This window comes from Diadema antillarum, unplaced genomic scaffold (genome assembly GCF_040938485.1).
Source record: "Diadema antillarum isolate AM-2024a unplaced genomic scaffold, OU_Dant_1.0 seq00000459_RagTag, whole genome shotgun sequence".
Lineage (NCBI taxonomy): Eukaryota > Metazoa > Echinodermata > Echinoidea > Diadematoida > Diadematidae > Diadema > Diadema antillarum.
The window spans coordinates 72,964-100,007 of NW_027271430.1; the positions used below are offsets into that span (position 1 = coordinate 72,964).

A 27,044-nucleotide genomic window follows, 5' to 3' on the forward strand; every position below is an offset into this window, starting at 1 on the left:
CTTGTGATCCATGATTGCCACCTTCTGACGACCATGGAACTATGTACGTCCATGTGACGACAAAACAAGATACTTTCAAGCCGGAAAACAAATGTCGCTCCTTTACTGTTCAGAAACAGTCCCCTTACAAGGTCACATTTGAATGACTGAAATAAATAACAAAGGTATAAACTTAAATATATATATATATATATATATATATATATATATATATATATATATATATATTTATATATGCCTCGTGATATTACTGACATGTAAACGAATTAGCAGTTGCGTAGCATGGTGACCACTGGACACTGATCTTTGCTAATTAAACTGCAAAAAAAAAAACAAGTAAACAAAACGAAAACATGAAAAACACGGGTACCAATCTTAAATAGAGCTCAACGATAATCTAGACCCGGTCACAAAGGCTAATGGATCTTTGAAGCTATAACGTATGTTTTATCCCTTCCGTTTTCTCGCGCCCTGCCCGTCGTCAGGGGTCAATAAAACTTCTACTGTTTCCTTTCTTATATAAGGGTCGTGGTCACATTTCACTGGGTCCTCCAATGCATATTACATTATCAGCAGTGGATAAGTTATTCTTTAATTCAAGAATTAGTGCAAAGAGTGTACTTCTTTTTCACCAACCTACATTCATATCATGTCACTGAATAAATTTCTCATTGTCAGAGTAACTCCTAACAGGTATTAGAAGAATGAATGGACGAATTAATACTGTTTCTTTGATAGGTGAAAACGACCCACTGAAAAACGAATGTAGGCATGCAGCCTGGAGTCGAGGTGCGACGGAGTCCACCACAAGTAACTTACGTTGTAAATTTAGTGCCAATTCTGTACCCCTTCAAATTAGGATAAGTCAATTCAGAGACGTATTGTAGCCACACCAATAAAGGTTCAATTTGAATTTATATACGTATCTCTCGGTGAAAAATACATAAAATATAACAAAATAAAATACATGACATGCAGCTAGGAAGCAAAATAAAATATTGCAAACAGATAGAAATGGAGGTCAATCTATGAAAGTTGTGTTCTGAGAATGAATTTCAAAGAAATACGCAAGCTTGTTGAGCGTATAGGCCCCAGTATTAAAGTCAAGTTTAAAGATTAAGATGAGGAGCACGGGTACAATGACCAAAACATAAAAAGGAAGATCAAAAAAAGCAAACTCTTCTCTAATGGAGGTTTGGAGATCGGATAAACCACATGCTGCCAGCTTATGAACAGTTGTTATTATAGATGGCAAACTGTACAGAATATTGATGATACGATTTAGACAATGAGAAAAAAAAATATAAACATTTTGTGTCCTCAGAAGAGACGGAGAGTACTGAGTAGAGAAAACATAAACGATGTAACTCAAAAGAGTGTTCCAAAATCGAATGTGAATGGTCCAAAATCTAATCGAATATACCTGACAGGATTCGGCCAATTCGACAGCTGTTGAAAAGAATTCATCGGGCAACTTGTAGTCTTTCACCTCGAGGCGAGATAGCTGTGGCAAAGTACACACCCATTTGGCCAAGCCTCTTCCTTCCGTCGGGGAGATAAAATCGTTACTTCTTGGGGTGAAGTCCGTAGACAAGCTTAATGTTTTAATCTGTCAAAAAAAAGCAAATGCTAATACCATTTAACTGACAAAGAAATTCATAACGCAAAAAAAAAGTCATTCCTTAGTGTGAACAGGTAAAGAATGAATGATTGCAAATATCGTGATTTAAGTGAATAAAAGAACAATTGTCCTCTTTTCAATATCTCCAGAGAAGTTACATGCTACATATTTGATCTATACTCTAGGCCTGTATATCAAAAAATATAGTACTGTGAGGTACTTGGCCTTATTGAATTATTCAGATTAACTTTTTATCTATTTTTACTCAAATCATTAAATGAAGCTCACATCCGAGTAGGTGACCCTGAAGGTTGGAGTACCTCATGGAACCAAACAATTGTGTTTTTAGTCATCATCAATGATGCACTATGTGCGTGATAGTAATACAGCATATTTGACGTATGTCGATGACTTTACCACTCTTGACTCAAGATTCGATAGAGAGCAGCCCCTTTTATTGGAAGCGACTATTCACCGTTTAGCCGAATGATCTACGTCAAATGGAATGTCTATTAACCCCGCTAAACGTGAGCGTATGCGAGTCTGTTTAATGAAAAATCACCCCAACCCATGGCCACTGGAAATTGATCAACACATCTAATGCAATCCTTATCTGTGAAATTGCTGGAAATCCATATCGATCATGATTTAAAGTGGGATGATCATGTTGATTTTATGATTAAGCGAGCCATCGGACGGATACATCTCATTAGGATTTTGAAAGGTTACAGACTGTAAACTAAGGATCTGGGCACCATCTACATTGGTTTCATCAGACCCCTTGTAGAGTATGCGTGCCCAGTTTGGAACGGTGGAACATGTTTATTGTTTAGAAAGGGTGTAGAAAAGAAGTCTGAAAATAATCTTAGGCACGAATTATTCATCATACGAGACAGCTCTGACTCTCCTGACCTTGTCATCCTTGGCTGACAGAAGGAAACAATTGTTTGACCTTTGCTGAGTAACTAATTTTAAATGAGAAAATTTCCTACCCTATAATTTCATGCAAAAAAAAAAATAAAAATTTACGCATATCAAAATTAATGTCTAAGAACAATAAAGATGCAAATTTGATTTCATTTTTTATTTGAATTGATTTATTGTTCCACATCTCAAACACAACTAACATGATACAATCGATTGAGCATAAGACTGGACAAAGCGTCGTAATTACAAAGAATACAAGAAAAGACAATGTTACAAACATGAAATGTGGGGACCTTCTAAAAAGCAAAGCTTGTAATGTATTTATAAGGTCCTTGTAAAGATGAACATGTTGGTCTTCTTTAACAACCTAGTAACGAAAACTATGAAAGGAAGGAAAGGGACGTAAAAGAAAAGGGAGCAAAAGGAGCAAGAGAAACTAACAAAATACGAATACACAAATCTAAACGTTTTCGCAACAGTTCAGTGCAGGGTCTCATTGATATTTTGAAAATCAGGTTAATGATTATATATTTGTGTATAGTATTAAGTAAAAAATTAAGACTGTGATATTTCTGTGGAAGTTGAGAAAAGGAAACAAGGGAGGAAAGGAGGTGTTCGTGCACGTCTTCAGAGGAGAAAGTTTAAGCCTCCCTTGCCATCGATTTTCACAGGTAACTGCATGTAGCTCATTACGCAATAAATTAGATGAAGTGAAAGCATGTTTGCAATATAGATATGAATACCGGGACAGCTGCATGTTGTGTTTTACAGAGACTTGATTTTCAACAAAAGATTCGGACACTAGCAAATCCATAGATGGTTTTACATAGGGACCGTACATCAGAATCGGGGAAGCTTTCTGGTGGTGTGTATATATACACGTGTGTCAATGACAGGTGGTGTCATGAGAGCAATATCTCAGTTAAAGCAGAGCACTGTTCTCAAGACGTGGAATTGCTGCGTTCCCACGGGAATTTACACAAATCCATGTGACAGTGGTATACATCCAACCTAATGCAGATACTGACATAGCAGCTACGGAAATCCAGAGTGTTCTGCAACAAAATGAAACCACATCACCGGATTCCGTTCAGCTTGTTTAAGGTGAATTCAACAGTTGGATCTACGAGGAGTCATGTCTGAACTTCATCAGTATATCAAAGCTCCTACAAGGGGTACGCGCACATTGGGAATGTACACAACGGGCACAAAGCAGCAGTGAAACCGCCTTTGGGAGATTCAGACCATAATATCATCCATCTATTACCTCAATATAGGTAGAAGTTCAAACGCTTTAAACCTACTGCAAGAACAGTGAGGACCTGGACAGAAGACAGCACAGAAACCTCGCGTGCCTGTTTCGACTGTACGGATTGGGATGTGCTCCTCAGTTCATTATCTATGGATGAAGCTACAGTTGTCATCAGTGATTATGTCAAATTTTGTGAATACATGATAGTACCAGAGAAAACTATTAAACAATATCCAAATAATAAGCCATGGGTGGACAAAAAATGCAAAGGTTTTCTGAAGGAGAAAGCTGCAGCCTTCGAACGCAATGATAATGTGGGTCTTAAGGTTGTTTAAAAGAGTTTTAAGAAATACATAGGAAAGAGAAAACATGAGTATGGGGCTAAGGTTAAAAGGAAACTTCAAGAAGGCAATGCTAAGGCAGCATGGAATGGATTGAAATTGATAACTGTTATAAGGGTAAAAGTAAGGGTAAATGTGTTCACCCAGCTGAAGATGTACCTGTGTTTGTTGAGAAGTTAAATGACTTTTATTGTCGTTTCAATTTAAGAGGTCATGGTAACAATGTCCTTTAGCATGTAGACTCTTGTCAAAATGTTCAGCATATTTCCAGAGATAGGATTTTGATACAAGTTGAAGAGGTCAGGAAAGTGTTGGAATCAATCAAAATTGGCAAAGCAACAGGACCAGATGGTCTGGGTGGTAAAATCCTCAAAACATGTTCCCAACAGCTTGTAGAGGTATTTCACGCATTGTTTCAGTGGTCATTAGATCTGTCGATTGTACCATCTCTTTGGAAGTGTGCCACAATTATACCAGTGCCTAAAATTCCTAGACCATACATACTTAATGATTTCAGGTCTGTGGCTCTCACAGCTATACCTGTAAAATGTCTAGAGAAGATTGTGAAAGGTATAGTATTACAACAAACAAATTGATTTCTAGATCCTCTTCAGTTTGCTTATCAGAATAATAGAAGTGTTGATGATGCTATCACGTACTTCCTTCATATAATCTGCAAACATTTGGAGCAAATAGGAACATATGTTAGAGTGCTTTTTGTTGACTTTTCCTCAGCTTTTAACACAATTGTTGCCCACTCTTTGGTTCACAAGCTGCAATTGGTTCACAAAACTTAAAACATTCACATAATTCATGTCTACACAACTCTTGTGGGATCAGAAGGATTTTGGGACATTATAAAACTGTACATCATATATTACACCACGGAAACGTGGGATGATGTATTACTTTCTGCAGACCCAAACATTGCTTATGACACCTTCTGGAATATATTCCTTTCTTATTTTGACAAACATATCCCCACAATTGAAAAGAAAAACAATAAAAAAATCAAAAATCCGTGGATAACAAAGGGAATTTTTCGTTCCATTAAGAAAAGAAATGCTTTATATAAAAGTAGTTTGCGGTATCCTAATAAAGATAATGTTAATCGATATAAATCATACAGAAACAAACTTACACAGATTATCAGGCTCTCCCGCAGAATGTATTATACGGAAGCTTTTGAAAATGCTACAGGAAATATGTCAGCCACCTGAAAGGTTATTAATGACGTCATTGGTAAGCAAAAGAAGGTGTCAACATCTCAAATTATGAATAATGGACAAACGTTTTGTTATCCTAAAGATGTAGCATGTTGTTTTAATGAGTACTTTGTTAATGTAGGTTCTAGTCAAGCTTCTAAGATTGATTACACACAGACAGATTTCTCGCGGTACTTGGGCACGTCAAACGATAATTCATTATTTTTCAAACCAACAGATTTTAGTGAGATCCTTGATATTGTGCATTTTTTCAAATCAAGTCATACATGTGGTCATGATGAAATGAGCACGTCTCTTTTAAAACAAATTGTTGGGAGTATATTGACACCTTTAGTACATATTTGTAATTTGTCGTTGTCAACTGGTGTATTTCCGAACGCATGTAAAATTGCAAAAGTTATTCCAATATACAAAAAAGCTGACTCTTCTTTTGTTTCGAATTACCGACCTATCTCTATTCTTCCTACTCTTTCTAAAGTCATAGAAAGACTCGTTTATAACAGACTGTATGATTTTTTTTTGTTACAAAATGATATACTGAACCAAGACCAATATGGTTTCAGGAAATTTCATTCTACTGATATGGCACTAGCCCAGTTGTATGACAGAGTGTCGACTGCCTTAGCTGAACAAAAACATGTCATTGGTGTGTTCATGGACCTAAGCAAGGCATTCGACACTCTTGACCACACTACCCTTTTACGCAAATTACATTGTTATGGAGTTCGTGGCATTCCACTGGAATGGTTTGATGATTATTTATCGAATAGACAGCAATATGTATACTATGAATCGGTAAATTCTGAAGTTTTACCTATACATTGTGGCGTCCCACAAGGATCCATATTGGGACCACTACTATTTCTAGTGTATATGAATGATATCACAAATTCTTCTAAGTTACTGCAATATATTCTGTTCGCCGATGACACCAATGTATTTTGTTCCAATTCTGATTTTCAGTCGCTTTCAAGAACTCTTAATACTGAATTGCCGAAATTATCTACATGGTTTAAGAGCAATAGATTGTCACTCAACTTAAAAAAGACAAATTTTATTTATTTTCACAATAAGAAGCATAAAAATGAAATGCACCATTTGAATACTATGGTGGATGGTATATTATTGGAACAAAAAGAAAGTGCCAAATACCTTGGAATATATATTAATGAAAATTTGAAATGGAATGCTCTTGTGCAATATATCTCAGATAAAGTGTCTCGTAACGTTGGTATACTCTGTAAGCTTAAGTATTATGTCCCAAAGAATATTTTATTTATGCTTTATAATTCCTTGATATTATCGAACATCTCATATTGTAACATTGTTTGGGCAACTGCGAAAAGTCACATTGACAGTATATTGCTTCTACAAAAGAAAGCTATACGTATATGCACCAATTCAGGTTATCGGGACCATTCAGATTCTTTGTTCGTAGAATTAAAAACACTAAAGGTAAATGATATTAATTTTTTGCAAAATTCACTTTTTATGTTTCGTTTGTATAACGGTCAGTTGCCATCTTCTTTTTTCTCATTATTTCATTTAAACAAGGATATACATTCTTATCCCACAAGGCAATCTGATAAATTTCATCTACAAAATCCTAAAACGGTGATGGCTCTGAAATCTATCAGACACACTGGACCTGATATTTGGAACTCTCTTCCTTCAGAAATTCGAACTTTAAAGTCTATGTGTTCCTTCAAGAAAGCTGTAAAGACAATGCTGCTCTCTGGATATCAGTGATCTTATAATGTCATTGCAATTATTGTTGTTGTTGTTGTTCATTTTTCCATCTGTGAAGATGGCTGGATAGCCCATATTCAGCTACACTAAGCTGGTCTTCCATGGGGTCCAGTTGGATGTGGGGTGGGACCACTTCACCGGGTTAGACACCCTGCTTTTTGCGATGAATGAATGAAGCGGGATCTTTTACGTGCATGAGCTGTGACTCTCTCATACACGGGACCTCCATTTTATGTCCTATCCGAGGGACAGAGTGTTTTGCCTTTTGCTAGAGGGGACGGTATGTTTACACACAACATTGCTCAGTCAAGACTCGGGTTCGAACCCGGGCCGCGTGATCGTGAGGCAGACGCGCTACCGACTGAGCCAACTCACCGCCCTTGTATTGTATATGAAATTCCCTCGTGGAATTATCGTTGTTCTGAATTTATTGCGTAATGTTATGTAACCGACCATGACCTGTAACTGTTCACCTGTACCTCGGTGAAAAAATACTTTGCCATGCTTTACTATTCAGTGATCCAGGTGATCTAAGACCCCGTTTACAGTGCGAGGCTCGGCCGCGGCCGAGCCCAGCCCCGCTTCAGTGTAAACGCGCAAAAGGCCAAATGCGAGGCCAAAATTGGCCCGTACTATTTCGCTATTCACGATATTAACCCCCTCAACGTGGAAAACTAGTATAGTTTAAGGTGGTTTTGTCCTGCAAAGGATTTTTCCTTCGGCACGGCCTTTGCCCGAACGGCGACTTCGTCGCAACGGAATCCAGTTGGCAAAGGGTCTGAAAACCAGGCTATACCAAATTGCGTTTGTTTACAAGCAGAGCGCCACTACGACAAAATATTGAAAGGTTTGAATTAAAGGCGCGGCCGAGCCCAGCAGTGTAAACGGACAAAATTGCGAGGCTCGGCCGCGCAATTGAGGCCGGGCTCGGCCACGACCGAGCCGCGGCCAAGCCCGGCCCCGCACTGTAAACGGGGTCTGAGACCTTTCATACAAAATTTTGGCTAAGACACCGTTTACAGTGCGAGGCTCGGCCGCGGCCGAGCCCAGCCCCGCTTCAGTGTAAACGCGCAGAAGGCCAAATGCGAGGCCAAAATTGGCCTCGCATTTGGCCTCGCTCTGGAGGTGGTCTCGGCCGCGGCTCGGCCGCGGCCGAGTCCGGCCTCTTCTCAGTGTAAACGCAAACTGGGCCAAATGCGCGGCCAGTTTTAGTCTAGCTTCCAAACCCTCTGCCTGTACTATTTCGCTGTTCAGGATATTAACCCCCTCAACGTCGAAACCTAGTATAGTATAAGGTGGTTTTGTCCTGCAAAGGATTTTTTCCTTCGGCAAAGGCCTTTGCCCGAACGTCGACTTCGGCGCCACGGAATTCATTTGGCAAAGGTTCTGAAAACCAGACAATACTAAATTGCGTATGTTTACAAGCAGAGCGCCACTACGACAAAATATTGAAAGATTTGGATCAAAAGCGCGGCCGAGCCCAGCAGTGTAAACGGACAAAATTGCGAGGCTCGGCCGCGCAATTGAGGCCGGGCTCGGCCGCGGCCGAGCCGCGGCCGAGCCCGGCCCCGCACTGTAAACGGGGTCTTACAGTGCGAGGCTCGGCCGCGGCCGAGCCGCGGCCGAGCCCAGCCCCGTTTCAGTGTAAACGCGCAAAAGGCCAAATGCGACGCCAAAATTGGCCTCGCATTTGGCCTCGCTCTGGAGGTGGTCTCGCCCTTTTCTTGGTGTAAACGCAAACTGGGCCAAATGCGCGGCCAATTTTAGTCTGGCTTCCAGACCCTCTGCCCGTACTATTTCGCTATTCACGATATTAACCCCCTCAACGTGGAAAACTAGTATAGTTTAAGATGGTTTTGTCCTGCTGTCACAGGTAGTTTTTTTCCCAACAGCAATATTCTGAAATTTGAAAAAAAAAAAGTATTAAAAATAATGTAGTATCAGAAATTTGAAAAAGAAAGTTCTCTCATTTTTGTTCATGTATATTTGTGACGGGAAGATGCTGCCAAGAGAAAATGCTTTTGGTATAATTGTGTGTAAAGGAAAAGAATAAGTAGCTTAGTGGAAATGTATTGACTCCACTCAGAGAGGGAGACAGGTAGTATTACGTAATTGCCTCCAGGCAAGGGCGAATGTCAGGGATACTTTGAATGCCAAGACCCGCCCGAAGCTACAGGTTGCATTGCCACAGTGTAGGAGAGGGTCACTCTTCATTTTGGCAGCAGAGAGTCAAGTTGTGTTCTGAGGAGCCAACAGGCTAGGGCCCTCGAGCTTGTGTTTTGAGGAGCCAACAGGCTATGGCCCTCGAGTTCGAGTAGTGTCAATTTTGGGAGGAGTTGTGAGCCCACAATGGTGGTGAGTTGAACAGTTTTCTATCAGTTTTACAGTCAGCGCTTAAGAAAGTGACAGCATTATTTTGTATTTTGAGAACATTATCTGAATGTCAGAAAATCTGAGGAAGTTGAGATAGATATGTGGCAGAAATTGAAGAATAAGTGAATTTGATTTTAATAACTATGGTTGTGATAGAATCCGAAGAAAGTCTAGTAGTAAATGTTATTTTACAGAGATATTTGACACTTATGATATATGTATGCTGATGTGGAACGGATAATTGAAATAGGGATTCGTGTCAGGGTAAGTGATAACTTATCCAGCGGTAAATTGACTTTGTCATAGGCTAATTTATGGCAAATGTATATGAGATTTATGAAGCATGGATTGAAATGTGGAGTTATTATATATATATATGGAATTTGGGTACGATTTTCAGCTAGTGGAAATTTGTTCCAATTTCTTAAGGGTTTTATCCTGAGTTCATACTCCTACCCCGAGTTCCTGTGCCGCACCTACTCCGAGCCGAGTTCGTGCTTCACTTCGAGTCGCGCTACATAATATTGAGTTCGTACTCCACATCGCAGAGAAGGAGGAGTCAACATGTTTTAATGCCATGGTGCCGTCAACGCAGCGTTGATAAGCCGAGCACCACAGTATCTACCCACACTGGGGATGCAGCATGCATGCTGCCTCCTGAACGCCGGATGTTTCTTTTGGGCCGCCGTCAACGCACGAGCTGCCATCCTACGAGCCGCCATCACACGAGCCGTCATCGCGCGAGCCGTCATCGCACGAGCCGTCATCGCACGAGTCGCCACCGCGGTTACGCCGCTTCAATGATGTTATAACGCAGTCAACCATAATCGCTGAATGGACTGGACTTCAGTGCAGGGAAGTGCACTTATATTCTTTGGAACTCATGAGATAATTTAATTTTCGGAAGTTGATGTCAATGTGATGATAATGCAGTTGCAATGGCAACCCTTTAATTGTGATACAGAATTTAGTTATAATAAATGTAATTTTGTGATAATTCAATTGGCTATGTCATAGCTCTCTTCCATTGGTCGTGACACCTGCAAAGGATTTTTCCTTCGGCAAGGCCTTTGCCCGAACGGCGACTTCGTCGCCACGGAATCCAGTTGGCAAAGGGTCTGAAAACCAGGCTATACCAAATTGCGTTTGTTTACGAGCAGAGCGCCACTACGACAAAATATTGAAAGGTTTGAATTAAAAGCGCGGCCGAGCCCAGCAGTGTAAACGGACAAAATTGCGAGGCTCGGCCGCGCAATTGAGGCCGGGCTCGGCCACGGCCGAGCCGCGGCCGAGCCCGGCGTTTGTTTGTTTGCCCGGCGTGTGTTTGCGTTTGTTTACAAGCAGAGCGCCACTACGACAAAATATTGAAAGGTTTGAGTTAAAAGCGCGGCCGAGCCCAGCAGTGTAAACGGACAAAATTGCGAGGCTCGGCCGCGCAATTGAGGCAGGGCTCGGCCACGGCCGACCCCGGCCCCGCACTGTAAACGGGGTCTAACTTTGTGTATTAGTGAAAGCAGACAGACCTCTCCTCTCTCCTTTCTCCTATCCTATCTCTATGCAAGTCATTCCTCCCCCTATTTTCCTATCAATGTTATGTATTATGTACGAGGGCTGCATGCAAATCAAGCAATGCTTAAGCTGTAGCCCTTCTGCGTTATTCATTGCATCACTGTTCTGTTGGGCATTTATGTACAGGCAATGAAGAAATGTATTGCTGTATATTCTAAAGGTAATGAAAAAACTCATTTTGTTAGCAACTAATGTCCATGTATATGTATGGTACCATTAATGTATATGATATATGTTTATGTATCTGCATGAGCAATGATATAATGCAGGAACCAATAAAATAAAATAAAATCAAATCAAATCAAATATGATATAGAGGTCTATCCTCTATTGTGTTCATGGACATATGATTTTATGACAAACAGAACACAAAGGGTACGCTTTGGTGACTGTTTATCACATCCCAGAACTTTAAATACAGGAGCCCCACAGGGTTGCGTGTTATCACCTACATTGTTCACGTTGTTAACTTGTGATTCTGTCTGCCCATCTGCCTCAAACTGTTATGTAATTAAATATGCAGACGATACTTGCATTGTTGGTCTCATCACAAATAATGACGAAACTGCTTACAGAGATACGGTAGATAAATTTGTTACATGGAGTTCAAAAGCATCTTTAGTATTAAATTCTAAGAAGACCCAAGAAATGATCTTTGATTTCCGGAAAAGTTCTAGAACACAACATGCAACCTTGCAATGTGCATCAAGGGCGTACCGAGAGGGGAGGGGGGGGGGGGTGTTTTGGGTGTTCAAACACCCCCCTTTGCCAAAAGGGGGGTGTTTAAGGTGTTCAAACACCCCCCTTGGGCAAAAGGGAGGTGTTTGAGCTATTCAACATCCCTCTTCAGCAATGCTTAGATGTTGACAAATGAAACAAAAGCTATCTTTACCGCTTTTATTTCCGTTTTGAATTCCGCCTTTCCTTTCTTTTGCGTTCATTTTGTCTCTCTCTCTCTCTCTTCCTTGTTTTAATGTTTGTGTGGATGATGATCAAAGAGATTATACTTATAGAGTAAGTAGTCGCCATACGCGTGCGTACAAATAGTGCGTCCAAAATTGAAGAGGGAGCGCACACTCAGCTCCTGGCACTGGATCTAAGTCTACATTCAAGTCATATCTTCTCATATCATATCTGGAATGATATGTTATTCTTCATTACACATTTTCATTTTCAGAATCACAATGTGGTTAATTGTGTAAACATTAGTTTCTATGATGATATCATATCATTTGAACCATTTGGTAGAGTCCAGACCTTTTTGTTGTTCGCAAAATAAACAGTGGGAACTTGGGTGTAGACTAGACAGTACTTGAGCATTATGACGTTTGTTTCGCGTACATTCCCACTCACGCCATAAAATCAAACAACATCAGCACCATTAAGACGCTTAAACATGACCATTGTGACGTCACAATAAAACAACGCAAGGTCACTGCGCCGAATATTCAAGTCGAGCGCAATAAACAGTGCGCTGCCATCTACTGGTTAATAATTGTACAGGATCCGTGCAATGGCGGCTCCCACAACGCGAAATGGCAGCTTCCTCGCGCGGCTGCCTCCCCACTGGACTACGCCCTCTTGTGGTATAATCTCTTTGATGATGATACATTATGGAGTTACATAATATCATACGCACTAAAGAACTCGTGTACAGTACGTGTTAATACTACGTTACTGCACCGCGCGCGAAGCTGACGCGCAAACAGTAGACATTCCCGATCCCTGCTTTGCTTTCTGACCGAATCGCGAAGATACATTGCGCATAATGTTCACCGTTTACCGGTATTATACCGTACGCGGTACCGTAAATTGTGTATGATGCATAATATTATGTGTGTACAATGCATGCTGCGTTGCAGCCTATAATAGGCACATTGCATGCTAAGTCAGTAGTATCAACTACCAACAGCGGCGTATCTAGGAGGGGGGGGGGGCAAGGGGGCACGTGAAAAAAAAAGAGAAAAAAAAAAGAAGAAGAAGAAGAAAGAAAAAAAAAAAACCCTCGCCCGGACGGGGGGAAGGAGAATGTGTGTGTGTGTGTGTGGGGGGGGGGGGGGGGGCAGAAAACCAAATCAAACAAGATAAAAACAAAACATGAATTCCATGAATTCCATGTTTTGTAACGCTGAAATATAAAAATTTTCGGCTCGCTCGCTGCGCCCGCTCGCCAAAATTTATCCAAGAAAAAAAATAAGAAGAACAAAACGTAATGATGACGTGGAAATATATAAATTTCTGCTCACTCACTCGTAGTAATTAGAGTATTTTTCCAAGTCCTTAGCTTGTTGGCATAAATCGTTATCTATGAAGCCGTCACTATACCTTGATTAGAATTGTAAGATTCAATAACCAAAAAATGACAAGAATTCCATGTTTTGTAAGGAGAAATACAAAAATTGTCGGCTCGCTCGCTGCGCTCGCTCGCCAAAATTTATCAAAATTTATCAGATTTCATATCACCCTGAAAAAAAACCCTTTTAAGTGCTCGAAAAAGCATATCAAGTGGACTTTTTTAAAGTACCTACCGGGATGGGCTTGGGGTTGAACACTGTTGGTATAAATCGTTATGTATAAGACCGTCACTATATCTTGATTAGAATTGTCATTCGAAGATTTAATAACCAAAAATGACAAGAATTCCATGTTTTGTAAGCTGAAATACAAAAATTTTCGGCTCGCTTTCTGCACTCGCTCGCCAAAATTCTTCAATATCTATTACATTTAAAACACCCAGCTCAAAAGACCCCTTCTATAAGTGCTTGAAAAAGCACATCATGTGGACTTTTTTTAAGTCCCCACCGGGATGGGGTTGGACACTGTTGGTACAAATCGTTATCTATAAGGCCGTCACTATGATTAGAATTGAATTCGAAGATTTAATAACCAAAAATGACAAGAATTCCATGTTATGTATAAAGCTGAAATATGAAAATTTTCGGCTCGCTTGCTGCATGCGCTCGCTCGCCAAAATATATCAAAATTTAGGGTTGCCTTTTACATTTAAATCACCCTCAAAAGACCCCTCTTAAGTGCTTCAAAAAGCATATCATGAGGACTTTTTTTAAGTCCATACCGGGATGGGGTTGGGGTTGAACACTTTTTCAGAAATTAGGGGCGCAATTTTCGCGCTTGCCACGGGCGCCGTTTTCCCTAGATACGCCACTAACTACCAAGTACAGTCAGTATAGTAGCCTACTGGAAGCACCAAGCTCTGGAAGCTCTGGGAGTAGCAAGTTACTTGCTACTCATTGTAATTAGTAATAGCACATGGACTTGGTAATCTTTAGTAATAGTAGATATGAATTTTTTCAATGACTGAAAGTTAAAACTGAAAGATAACTGAGTGTGAGTCTACAAATTGTGGTTGGATGACTTTATTGCGCCTAAAATTCATTAGATATCTAGGTCTAGGAACGGTGGCGTAACTACGGGGGCATTGGGGGGGGGGGCACGTGCGCCCCCCCCCCCCCCAATCCGCTGGTTAAAAAAAAAGAAATAAAAAGAAAAAAAGAAAAAAGAAAAAAAACCTACGAAAATGGTAATTCAAGGGTTAGTAAACTGCTTTTGAAATCGACATGAAAGGATGATCAAGAAAAAAAGGTATTTTTCTAAGATTTCTTTTAACCATATATAATTAAAGAGGTATAACATTGTTCAAAAAGCCCGGAGACGACAAAAGATTGTGATTCAGCGTGATTCCTGGTTGGCATTTTGAATAAAAGCAGGATGTGGGCAGTGTACTCAGAATATCGGAATGGCAAAAAGGTTGTGCACATTTGCTATCAGAGCTTGATCATTGATTTTGCAGTGTTGCTTTACATACTAGTCTATATTAAAATGCCTTGCATTGCCAATAGTAAGACTTGACCTTGGCTATTTCCTAACTTTTCCATCTATATGAAGCACACACACACTCACAAACACAAACAAATTAGGGAATGCTCTATATAAAGTGCAGATTTTGGACATCCTTCTCCCGCTTGGTCACTTCGACGCCCCCTCGCTGGTCATACCTCCCCCAATCATGAACATAAACCGACACCCTTGACTACCAGTGGCGGATCCAGGGGGCGCACCGGGGGCCCCCTCCCTCCATGGCAATGCGAAAAAAAAATATACATGTAGCTACAAACGACAGTTTTGGGACGGTAAAATGTCACAATTTTCAAGCTCGCTCGCTTCGCTCGCTCGCATTTAACCGTTATATGCCATTCTCCTGATGTTACTGCCAGTAATTGCCAGCAGTTGCGCCCGGTGCGCCCCCCCCCCCCCCGAATTTCAAAGGCGAAAAAATATAGCTACAAACGGCAGTTTGGGGACTGTAAAATGTCAAAATTTTCAAGCTCGCTCGCTTCGCTCGCTCGCATTTAATCGTTATGCAATTCTCCTGATGTTGCTGTCAGTAATTGCCAGCAGTTGCGCACGGTGCGCCCCCTCCCCTGAATTTCTAAAGCGAAAAAATATAGCTACAAACGGCAGTTTGGGGACTGTATTAATGTCAACATTTTCAAGCTCGCTCGCTTCGCTCGCTCGCATTTAATCGTTATGCAATATATTCTCCTGATGTTGCTGTCAGTAATTGCCAGCAGTTGCGCACGGTGCGCCCCCTCCCCCTTAATTTCTAAAGCGAAAAAGTATAGCTACAAACGGCAGTTTGGGGACTGTAAAATGTCACAATTTTCAAGCTCGCTCGTTTCGCTCGCTCGCATTTAATCGTTATGCAATTCTCCTGATGTTGCTGTCAGTAATTACTAGCAGTTGCGCCCGGTGCGCCCCCTCTTCTTAAATTCTAAAGCGAAAAAATATAGCTGCCAACGGCAGTTTGGGGACTTAAAATGTCAAAATTTTCAAGCTCGCTCGCTTCGCTCACTCGCATTATAATCGTTATGCCATTCTCCTGATGTTACTGCCAGCAACTGCCAGCAGTTGCACCCGGTGCAACCCCCTTAATTTCCAAAGCAAATATATATATACATATATTGTTATTATATATAGCTACAAACGGCAGTTTGGGGACTGTAAAATGTCAAAATTATTAAGCTCGCTCGCTCGCATTTAATTGTACAGTTATGCAATTCTGATGTTGCTTCCATGAGGTGCGCCCCCCCCCCCATGTCTTGACCCACGGTACGCCACTGAACACCCCCCTCTAAAAAATCCTGGGTACGCCTATGATGTGCATAGACGGTGAACCTATTGAACAAGTTGCAGAGTATAAATATCTCGGTACTGCCATTGACAATAAGCTGAGCTGGGACAGTAATACTAGCAGCCTGCAGTCTAAGGGGAACCATCTTTTGCATTTCTTAAGAAAATTGAATTCTTTTCATGTGAGGAGTCAAACGCTGTCTCTTTTCTACCAAAGTGTCATTCAGTCAGTAATTTGCTTTTGTTGCTTAGCATGGTTCCATAGCCTAACGGCTAGGAACAGGGCCAAGCTGGAGAGGATTGTAAGGCATGTGAGTAAAGTGATGGGAATCTGTCAGCTGTTTGGAAGATGTGGCGGAGAGGGCTGTCAGTACAAAATTGCAGGCCATTGTGAAGGATCCATCCCATCCCTTACATGGGGAGGTGGTTTTCAATAGGTCTGGTCGGATAAGGTTACCTAGGCTGCGGACTGATAGGTTCAGACGGTCATTCTTACCAAGTGCATGAAATGATGCTTTATAACAGCAAAGTTATTAGGTGAAGGTGGACAATGTTTGTCATGTTTGGTATTCAACAGCTTCAAGTGGTAAACAATGTCTGACTCCTCATTGTACAGTTGAAGGGTAATATACCAACGTGTGGATTTAGTGTAGCAATATACGGTAAAAGACATCAGAACATCCAAAAAAGTGTACTGGAAGGGATTATAGAAGGCAGGAGATGCAGAGGACGCCAGCGCAGTGTGTGGTGTGACAACATAAAGGAGTGGACAGGAAAGAGTGTGGCCGCATGTAGTAAAGGCGGCCATGAACAGAGCAGAGTGGAGGTCCATAGTCGCCAACCTTCGGACTGAAGACGGCACTTAAGAAGATGCGGTAATTATTTGGAGATAAATTGTACGCTAATATAGCAGCAGGATGATATCATTTTCTCAATTTCTGTAACATCATATAGTGTTAGCATTTTTACACATGAACATACGACATACACACATGAACACATACACACAAACACATATACAAACACATAACAGACTTTCATACACACACATGCACACACACACACACACACACACACACACACATTAGATGCACCCGTACTCACTGACACACAATTATTTGGTTTCAATAATTTGAGGCGGTATATGAGAATATAATACACATTTTGTTACTTTTTATTTGTATCACACTGCTAGAAGCTATGTATTGCATATATCATGTATTCTGTGTTTAGATGAGTGTGCTGTACTCTACTGCACCACTGTGGACACATGTACATCATTATACATGTATAAATCACTATCTATGTATCCCAAATTTTTGTACAAGGTATGGATCTTCTACCATCATCCTTTTTAAGGATATAGGATATAGTATACACATGTACCCTGTTTTTATTTAAATGCCTGATATTAGTTTTTTAGTACGGTTGGCAGTATTTGCATTTTGGGATACAGGGGTGTAATAATCTGGCATTTTCTGGTGATGTATAAGTTTGGTCTGTGTGTTTATAATATGACAGGATTTGATTTCTAGGATATTTAATATCATATCGGTATAGGAAAGTACATGTATTTCTACACATGTGCATGTTTTACACACACACACTCACACACACGTACACACACACATACACAAAATATAAACACACACATATCTAGTTTTCTAGTGGCTGATATTTACATATCTGGAATATAGGGGTATAATCTGTCAATTTTTACCCACGCCGATGAAAATCGGCAGGGGGTTATGTAAAGGGTTCCGTATGTTTGTTTGTTTGTTTGTTTGTTTGTTTGTTTTTTTGTTTTTTTTTGTTTGTTTGTTTGTTTGTTTGTTTGTTTGTTTGTATGTTTGTTTGTTTGTTTGTTTAAGTTGTTTGTTTGTTTGTTTGTGTACAAGATAACAAGAGAACGGGAAAACGGATTTGCACGAAATGTTCAGGGAATGTTTGGATAATGACAGGAAAGAATCGATTAGATTTTGGTGATAATCGGTTGACCCTTGCAAATTCTGTGTGACCTTGAAGTTTTGACCCCATGGTATAGTGACCATTCCGAAAATTTCCCGTTTCTCACTTTGCGATTTTCCGCTACCATACGAAGACATAAACTCCCCAACGATCCGACTTCGCTGCTCAAATGTTCGTAAGAATTCCGAAATTTACGTTTAGGCCTATTTGAGGGACTATGTCCTTCTAGATTTATGAAAGTTCGTTCTCCGTCATCACAAACTGGCCCGTATTTTGATGATTTTTCAAATCAACATTGATTGTTTTTTTCGTTGGAGGAGCATTTTGCTCGGTCGCAGTCACACTGCACGATATGCGTGCTCAATGTCAATGCGTGTGCAAGGCCGCTGAAAATGCATCGCGCTCTACACTGTTGGTGCAAAATTGCACCGGGGACGTTGCGGCGCTCGTTGGTGGCCGAATACTGGTGCAGTAGACATTTGCATTCAACCCTTGCATTGAATAATTCCCGTAGACACTAATCATAGGGGTAATTGCCTAGGGGGTACGTAAATTTTGTTTTTCTTTTTTGCTTTTGTGGATACCATCAAAGATCGTACACTCATACGACCTTTGATATCATCACACTCTCGGCTTGCTATAATCAAAATATCCCGCAAGAAAACGGCGTATTTCTCGATTTTTAGCGCTTTTTCCGCGACCCGTCGCGTAGACAATACTCTTAAAACTGGACTTAATTCGCGCGCGCTTGGAAAAGTTCCGATTCTGCACTTTTGACGGTGGAATTTGGGATTTTCGATGGATTTTTGGAGGAGACTTAAGGACTTTCCTGTACGTGAATGAGTGTTAATACCGTATGTGTAATTATGTGATTTGCGTGTGATGTGACTGTAGAACCAAAGATCGTACACTTCAGTGTACGATCTTTGGTAGAACTCACTGGCTGGTGATAAAGCACACTGGCAATTAAGTGGCCGAATTCTGGTAGATGACCGAATGCACATTATGTTTACCCCGACTTTGTACTTAGGCGTGGGTCTGCCGCCTTTGACGGCCCCTCTCTAGTTTTGTGATGTAAAAGTACTGGTTTGTATGTTTATAATGTACTTTATATCCCAATTTTGGCAGCAGTTATGGATTTTAACATAAAATGTCCTTTATCTCTTTTATCAATGTATAGACATGTTTGAATAACATCCTTACACATGTACTGCGTGCGCAATTGGGCATACATGCATTTTCTCTCAATCGATGGAGACATTTGCGCACATATTGTTTCGGGACACGGGGACAGGAAGTTTGATACGGGTGTGTGTGTGTGTGTGTGTGTGTGTGTGCCTATGTTGTCTGTCAGGGTATGTGTATGTGGTATGCTTTTGCAGTGGGTGGATATGTATCAGTGTTTTGGGTGCGCAGCCGCACACTGACGCTGAGGGTGTGGATATGTGTAGGGGTATGTACACTTGTGATGTGGGCGTGTATGAGACGTGTGTGGATGCGGGTGTGTTTGTGTGTGTGTGCGTATGTGTGTGTATGGGTGTGTATGGGTGTCTATGGTGTGTATGGATGTGCGTGTATTGTCTTTGATGGGTGGGTGGGGTCCCGAGCCATGCGTGCTTTTTGTTTTCATTCACTGAGTTTCATTAACTGAGTTTACTGAGATAAATTGCTGAAACCAGAATCTTTTGGAACAAGACACAATGATGTACATGTGCAGGGACCAAGTTCAATGTTTTAATTATTAGAATACGCGTATTTGATGTACTTTGTTTAGTGTTATGTCACTTGTCTTTCAGTTATGTTTATATATACATTTATTTTCCTTTACATGTGTAATTTTGAAATGGAGACTGTTGAGAAGATTTTTATGCCTTAGTGCATGATAATAAATGACTTGAATTGAAGAACTTGAATGGGAGATTGGCTGTATTGTTACATAATTGATGTTATATGCCTTATTTCTAGGCCCTTATGTATACAGTATATACACTGTATATATACATATTTTCCCACCTCTTTCTCTTTCTTACTTCCCATCTCTCCCCCCCCCCTCTCTCTCTGTCTTCGATTGCATTTTATGCAAAATAGCACAACACTTTGTAATCACACTCACAATAGGGTTCTCAGAGGTGTTGAGAGTAGAAGTAGTGCAGTAATCAAAATCGTTTGAATTTAAACGCCTTGTCATAAATTCGAATGCAAATCTGATGAAATTTGGCGGGAAACCTTTGTTCTGATCCACATATTTTGTTCCTGCATTTGGAGTTAAGTCGCCATTTGATATTTATACGATTTATATCAGCAATTTTATATTCATATGGGAACCTTTTTACCCACGCCGATGAACATCGGCAGGGGGTTATGTAAAGGGTTCCGTATGTTTGTTTGTTTGTTACCCACGCCGATGAAAATCGGCAGGGGGTTATGTAAAGGGTTCCGTATGTTTGTTTGTTTGTTTTTTGTTTGTTTGTTTGTTTGTTTGTTTGTTTGTTTGTTTGTATGTTTGTTTGTTTGTTTGTTTGTTTGTTTGTGTACAAGATAACAAGAGAACGGGTAAACGGATTTGCACGAAATGTTCAGGGAATGTTTGGATAATGACAGGAAAGAATCGATTAGATTTTGGTGATAATCGGTTGACCCTTGCAAATTCTGTGTGACCTTGAAGTTTTGACCCCGTGGTATAGTGACCATTCCGAAAATTTCCCGTTTCTCACTTTGCGATTTTCCGCTACCATACGAACACATAAACTCCCCAACGATCCGACTTCGCTGCTCAAATGTTCGTAAGAATTCCGAAATTTACGTTTAGGCCTATTTGAGGGACTATGTCCTTCTAGATTTATGAAAGTTCGTTCTCCGTCATCACAAACTGGCCCGTATTTTGATGATTTTTCAAATTAACATTGATTGTTTTTTTCGTTGGAGGAGCATTTTGCTCGGTCGCAGTCACACTGCACGATATGCGTGCTCAATGTCAATGCGTGTGCAAGGCCGCTGAAAATGCATCGCGCTCTACACTGTTGGTGCAAAATTGCACCGGGGACGTTGCGGCGCTCGTTGGTGGCCGAATACTGGTGCAGTAGACATTTGCATTCAACCCTTGCATTGAATAATTCCCGTAGACACTAATCATAGGGGTAATTGCCTAGGGGGTACGTAAATTTTGTTTTTCTTTTTTGCTTTTGTGGATACCATCAAAGATCGTACACTCATACGACCTTTGATATTTGATGATTTTTCAAATTAACATTGATTGTTTTTTTCGTTGGAGGAGCATTTTGCTCGGTCGCAGTCACACTGCACGATATGCGTGCTCAATGTCAATGCGTGTGCAAGGCCGCTGAAAATGCATCGCGCTCTACACTGTTGGTGCAAAATTGCACCGGGGACGTTGCGGCGCTCGTTGGTGGCCGAATACTGGTGCAGTAGACGTTTGCATTCAACCCTTGCATTGAATAATTCCCGTAGACACTAATCATAGGGGTAATTGCCTAGTGGGTACGTATATTTTGTTTTTCTTTTTTGCTTTTGTGGATACCATCAAAGATCGTACACTCATACGACCTTTGATATCATCACACTCTCGGCTTGCTATAATCAAAATATCCCGCAAGAAAACGGCGTATTTCTCGATTTTTAGCGCTTTTTCCGCGACCCGTCGCGTAGACAATACTCTTAAAACTGGACTTAATTCGCGCGCGCTTGGAAAAGTTCCGATTCTGCACTTTTGACGGTGGAATTTGGGATTTTCGATGGATTTTTGGAGGAGAATTAAGGACTTTCCTGTACGTGAATGAGTGTTAATACCGTATGTGTAATGATGTGATTTGCGTGTGATGTGACTGTAGAACCAAAGATCGTACACTTCAGTGTACGATCTTTGGTAGAACTCACTGGCTGGTGATAAAGCACACTGGCAATTAAGTGGCCGAATTCTGGTAGATGACCGAATGCACATTATGTTTACCCCGACTTTGTACTTAGGCGTGGGTCTGCCGCCTTTGACGGCCCCTCTCTAGTTTGTTTGTTTGTTTGTTTGTTTGTGTACAAGATAACAAGAGAACGGGTAAACGGATTTGCACGAAATGTTATGGGGATGTTTGGATAATGGCAGGAAAGAATCGATTAGATTTTGGTGATAATCGGTTGACCCTTGCAAATTCTGTGTGACCTTGAAGTTTTGACCCCATGGTATAGTGACCACTCCGAAAATTTCCCGTTTCTCACTTTGCGATTTTTCGCTACCATACGAAAACATAAACTCCCAAACGATCCGACTTCGCTGCTCAAATGTTCGTAAGAATTCCGAAATTTACGTTTAGGCCTATTTGAGGGACTATGTCCTTCTAGATTTATGAAAGTTCGTTCTCCGTCATCACAAACTGGCCCGTATTTTGATGATTTTTCAAATTAACATTGATTGTTTTTTTCGTTGGAGGAGCATTTGCTCGGTCGCAGTCACACTGCACGATATGCGTGCTCAATGTCAATGCGTGTGCAAGGCCGCTGAAAATGCATCGCACTCTACACTGTTGGTGCAAAATTGCATCGGGGACGTTGCGGCGCTCGTTGGTGGCCGAATACTGGTGCAGTAGACGTTTGCATTCAACCCTTGCATTGAATAATTCCCGTAGACACTAATCATAGGGGTAATTGCCTAGTGGGTACGTAAATTTTGTTTTTCTTTTTTGCTTTTGTGGATACCATCAAAGATCGTACACTCATACGACCTTTGATATCATCACACTCTCGGCTTGCTATAATCAAAATATCCCGCAAGAAAACGGCGTATTTCTCGATTTTTAGCGCTTTTTCCGCGACCCGTCGCGTAGACAATACTCTTAAAACTGGACTTAATTCGCGCGCGCTTGGAAAAGTTCCGATTCTGCACTTTTGACGGTGGAATTTGGGATTTTCGATGGATTTTTGGAGGAGACTTAAGGACTTTCCTGTACGTGAATGAGTGTTAATACCGTATGTGTAATGATGTGATTTGCGTGTGATGTGACTGTAGAACCAAAGATCGTACACTTCAGTGTACGATCTTTGGTAGAACTCACTGGCTGGTGATAAAGCACACTGGCAATTAAGTGGCCGAATTCTGGTAGATGACCGAATGCACATTATGTTTACCCCGACTTTGTACTTAGGCGTGGGTCTGCCGCCTTTGACGGCCCCTCTCTAGTTGTTTGTTGTTTTGTTTTTGTTTTGTTTTTTGCAAGACGGTGCAATCTTTATAACACATGCTTATCTTTGTCACAATGATAATATGTCAAATATGTCAAATGTGAAATTGATTGAGATTATGTACTTAGATTATTGACTATTAGACGACAGTTTTAACCGTTATGTGAGTCATCGAAAATAAATGTGAAAAATAAATGTATGTTGTTATGTTTGCATGGTTATCACCTCATTATGTGCGTAGGTAGCCCCCCCCCCCATGTTTTTGGGCGTTTGCACAATTTTGACCATTAATTATAGGGGTAAAAAGATAATAATTTTAAATGACTGTATAGATTGAAAACATGATTTATTAGATTTGAATATAGAAACATAAGATGGTTAAGATGTGGATTTAGATTGCGATATCTGTTTACACACCTCATTCCTAGTATTCTGTCTCTTTTTATATCTCTTGCTATTTCCTTCCTACTCTTTCCGTCTTCCTCTCTCTCCGTCTCCATACACAAGAGCATAATATCTCAAATGTGGTTACTACTTGTGCGTGCTCCCTTTTCCCTTCTTTTCAATACAAACATAATTACAAGTACAATGATGTCTGTAAACCTACTATATATATATTTTTTTTCATTTATAATTTTTTTGTGTGTATATTTATGTGATTGTGAAATTGCGATTATGTTTAATTTTGTACATTTTCTCCAATGTGTATTTGCTTATCAGGTGTCACTTTGCTGCTTCTTTTAATAATCATTGCATAGTTTTTTATCTTAATCAAAGAATGTTTGTATTATTGTGCATGGTATTACGAAATGAAATGTACAAAATTCTGCAATTCAGCCATCTTTAAGGCTGCAATGAATTTTCTTAATAAAGCATTACCATTCTGCTAGCTAAACTAGAAATGTCGCTATGGCGACTGGTATGCCTCCGCCATAATGCATGATTCTCCTAATAGGTACAGATAGTACATGTGGACAATGTGTGATTACATTTTCACAAAATTGGCAAAATATTAAAATAAGTTTGTCACAAGTTTGTCACAAATGTGTTACATGTTCACCTTCCTTGACCTTGGTTTAATTGGATGAATAGGAGAGCATGTATTTGGGAGTTAAGGACTTTAACTTGACTTTGACCAATTCATACGTTTATGCATTGAGTTATTTTCAAGGTACGGAGAAAAAGTGCAATTTCTGTATTGAATAGTAAATTGTTACCATTTTCATCTGGCCTTTAACCCTAAAATTCATAAAATAATCACTGTCAGGCAGAACATGCATAAATATGTAGTATGTTTCAAGATAACTTGAGCCACTTCCGAGATATGGAGGAAAAGCTTAGTTCAGCACTTTCACTTGATCTTTGACCTTTTGACCTTTGAGGCAAAAAAAAGAACAAAAAACTTTCCAAAGAATCTCTATTAGATTATGCATGCATACACCAAGTGTAAAAAATACAATAATCCTGCCAGCATTGCATAAACATGACGGAGATAGTAAAATTTTGAAGTGTTTCCCTTGACCTTTGACCCCTGACCCCATGAACCCTAAATGTTCTAGATAATCACTGCCAGTCAGTACATGTATACATACTATGTTCCATGAAGATACCTTGAATAATTTCCAAGGTACAGAGAAAAAAGGTGACGTTTTAATATTTGTACTTGACCTTTTGACCTTTGACCTTTGACCTCACGACCCACACTTTCACCAGGGAATCTTAATTGGGTGATACATGTATATACTAAGTTTCAAGAAAATATCTTCAGGCATTGCATAGATATGGTGGAAATAGTGAAATTTTATGTATTTGACCTTGACCTTTTGACCTTTGACCTGGAGCGTGTGCACTCAAAAGTTGATAGGCACAACTTCACCCCCTAATACACATACATGCCAAGTTTCATTAGGATACCTCAAAAGGTTTTGATAGTTACCCTGTCCACAAAATTAATTACGGACGGACGGAAGGACGGACGGACGGACAGACGGAAGGACAGACGGAAGGACGGACGGACGGACGGACAACCTGAAAACATAATGCCACCGGCATCACTTCGTGGCGGAGGCATGAAAACTGGATGGGTGCATTGATAGTGAAAGTTAGGGGAAAATCATGGCTAAAATCGACTATACACGGGAACTGATGTGCGACAGACTTATAACTAACAAAAAGAAATAGGTAGGCCTATATCGAGTAGCAATTCATTACCCCTCCGAATGAAGAAAATCTCAATTTACATATAAGTACACTGTATAGCAAGCACAACGATAAACATAAAATTAGAGAAAACCCATAAGAACATTAGAATCGCATGCGGATATAAACCAACAAAAAAAATTATATACCTGACAGGATTCGGCTAATTCAACAGCTGTAGACAAGAATTCGTCGGGCAACACGAAGCCTTTCACCTCGAAGCGAGATAGTCGTGGCATGGTACACACCCATTTGGCCAAGCCTCTTCCTTCCGTTGGGGAGATACAATTGTTTTCGTGATGGTCGAAGGCGACAGACATGCTTAATGTTTGAATCTGTTAATTAAATTCAAATATAAATGACTGTATACAGACGATGGATACAAACAAGATGATCGTAATTAGAAACAGTATAATCGCAAGAGAGACATGTTATATAACATACCGTTGTCAACAGGTTATACCAAATTCCATCAAAGTATCATTTGTGTGAAAACAGATAAAGAAAAAAAACGGTTTTCTAGAACACATTGTGCTTTTACCATTCAGAAAGACAATCCCAATTTTGTCAATAGTCTCCTTACAAAGAAGGCTACACATGAATGACTGAAACAAATGACAAAGATAAGCTCGAAAAATAAAATTATGTTATGATTCGTGATCTGTAAGGGCCATCACACTATATAGTGAGTATTGATCATTGATTTTGAACACGTCCAAAATAAAAATAAAAATCGGATCTAGCGTATCTCTGCAAATATCTGTGAATTCTAATGAATAAAACAATCATCAAACATGTCACAAACTATTCTAGTACGTTGTACAGTTTTTCCCGGTCAATTTTGTAATTTTCTCATTCAGGTTCCTGTTCCGAGAATTCAATTTCACGCATTTCACTTTTGTAGCACTGAATCCGCAATCAAATTCAAAATTCGGTCATTTAAATTCACTATCGAAGCAATCAATTGTTTATTTCCGTCATTTGTCATTAAAATCTGCATGTAAGATGAGAGCATGCATTTCAGCAATGAGCATTCAATTTCATTTCAAGCCCATAACGGAATCTCGTCTGAATTTGTAAAAAGGCAACATGTTCAAAAAGTGCATTTGATTTCAAAGAAGTCTTGCATTTTCTTAGCTTTTGGCTGAGTTTATGTGACCCGCTATAAGAACAAAAGGATCTGAAAGTAGGGGAGGATGATTTTCTGAAAATGGCATGACATAATTCCCTTACTCTTCTACTTTAATTTCATATATAACACAACTCATAAAAGCACTCGGTTGCGGAGATATCGAAGATTTTATCAGCGCATGTCAAGTGGTTGAGGAAATCAGAGTTTCGAAAAAAAAAAACCGCCTTCAAAGTTTTCCTTCCAACGCTATCATGACGAAGGGGAGGCGAACAGTTGACAATAAAAGCCATGCTCCTCGCGATCTCCGCGATGTTCATTCAAGTTTAGCGCCAGTGGTCTACGCACGACC

The 27,044-nt window shown here is 40.2% G+C and overlaps 1 protein-coding gene across 5 annotated transcripts in view; it reads right to left on the bottom strand.

The window, feature by feature from the left end:
* LOC139733004 (uncharacterized) overlaps positions 1 to 27,044 on the bottom strand; it is a 156,432-nt gene that overhangs the window by 34,227 nt on the left and 95,161 nt on the right. For 4 of the 5 annotated variants that reach the window (XM_071643844.1, XM_071643845.1, XM_071643843.1 and 1 more), the window contains 2 exons: positions 25,713 to 25,898; positions 1,424 to 1,609 (listed from right to left, as the gene is read on the bottom strand). In XM_071643844.1, the coding sequence (XP_071499945.1) occupies positions 1,424 to 1,609; positions 25,713 to 25,898 (372 nt within the window). The remainder of the gene's footprint in view (positions 1 to 1,423; positions 1,610 to 25,712; positions 25,899 to 27,044) is intronic. The other variant, XM_071643846.1, reaches the window with a different exon arrangement.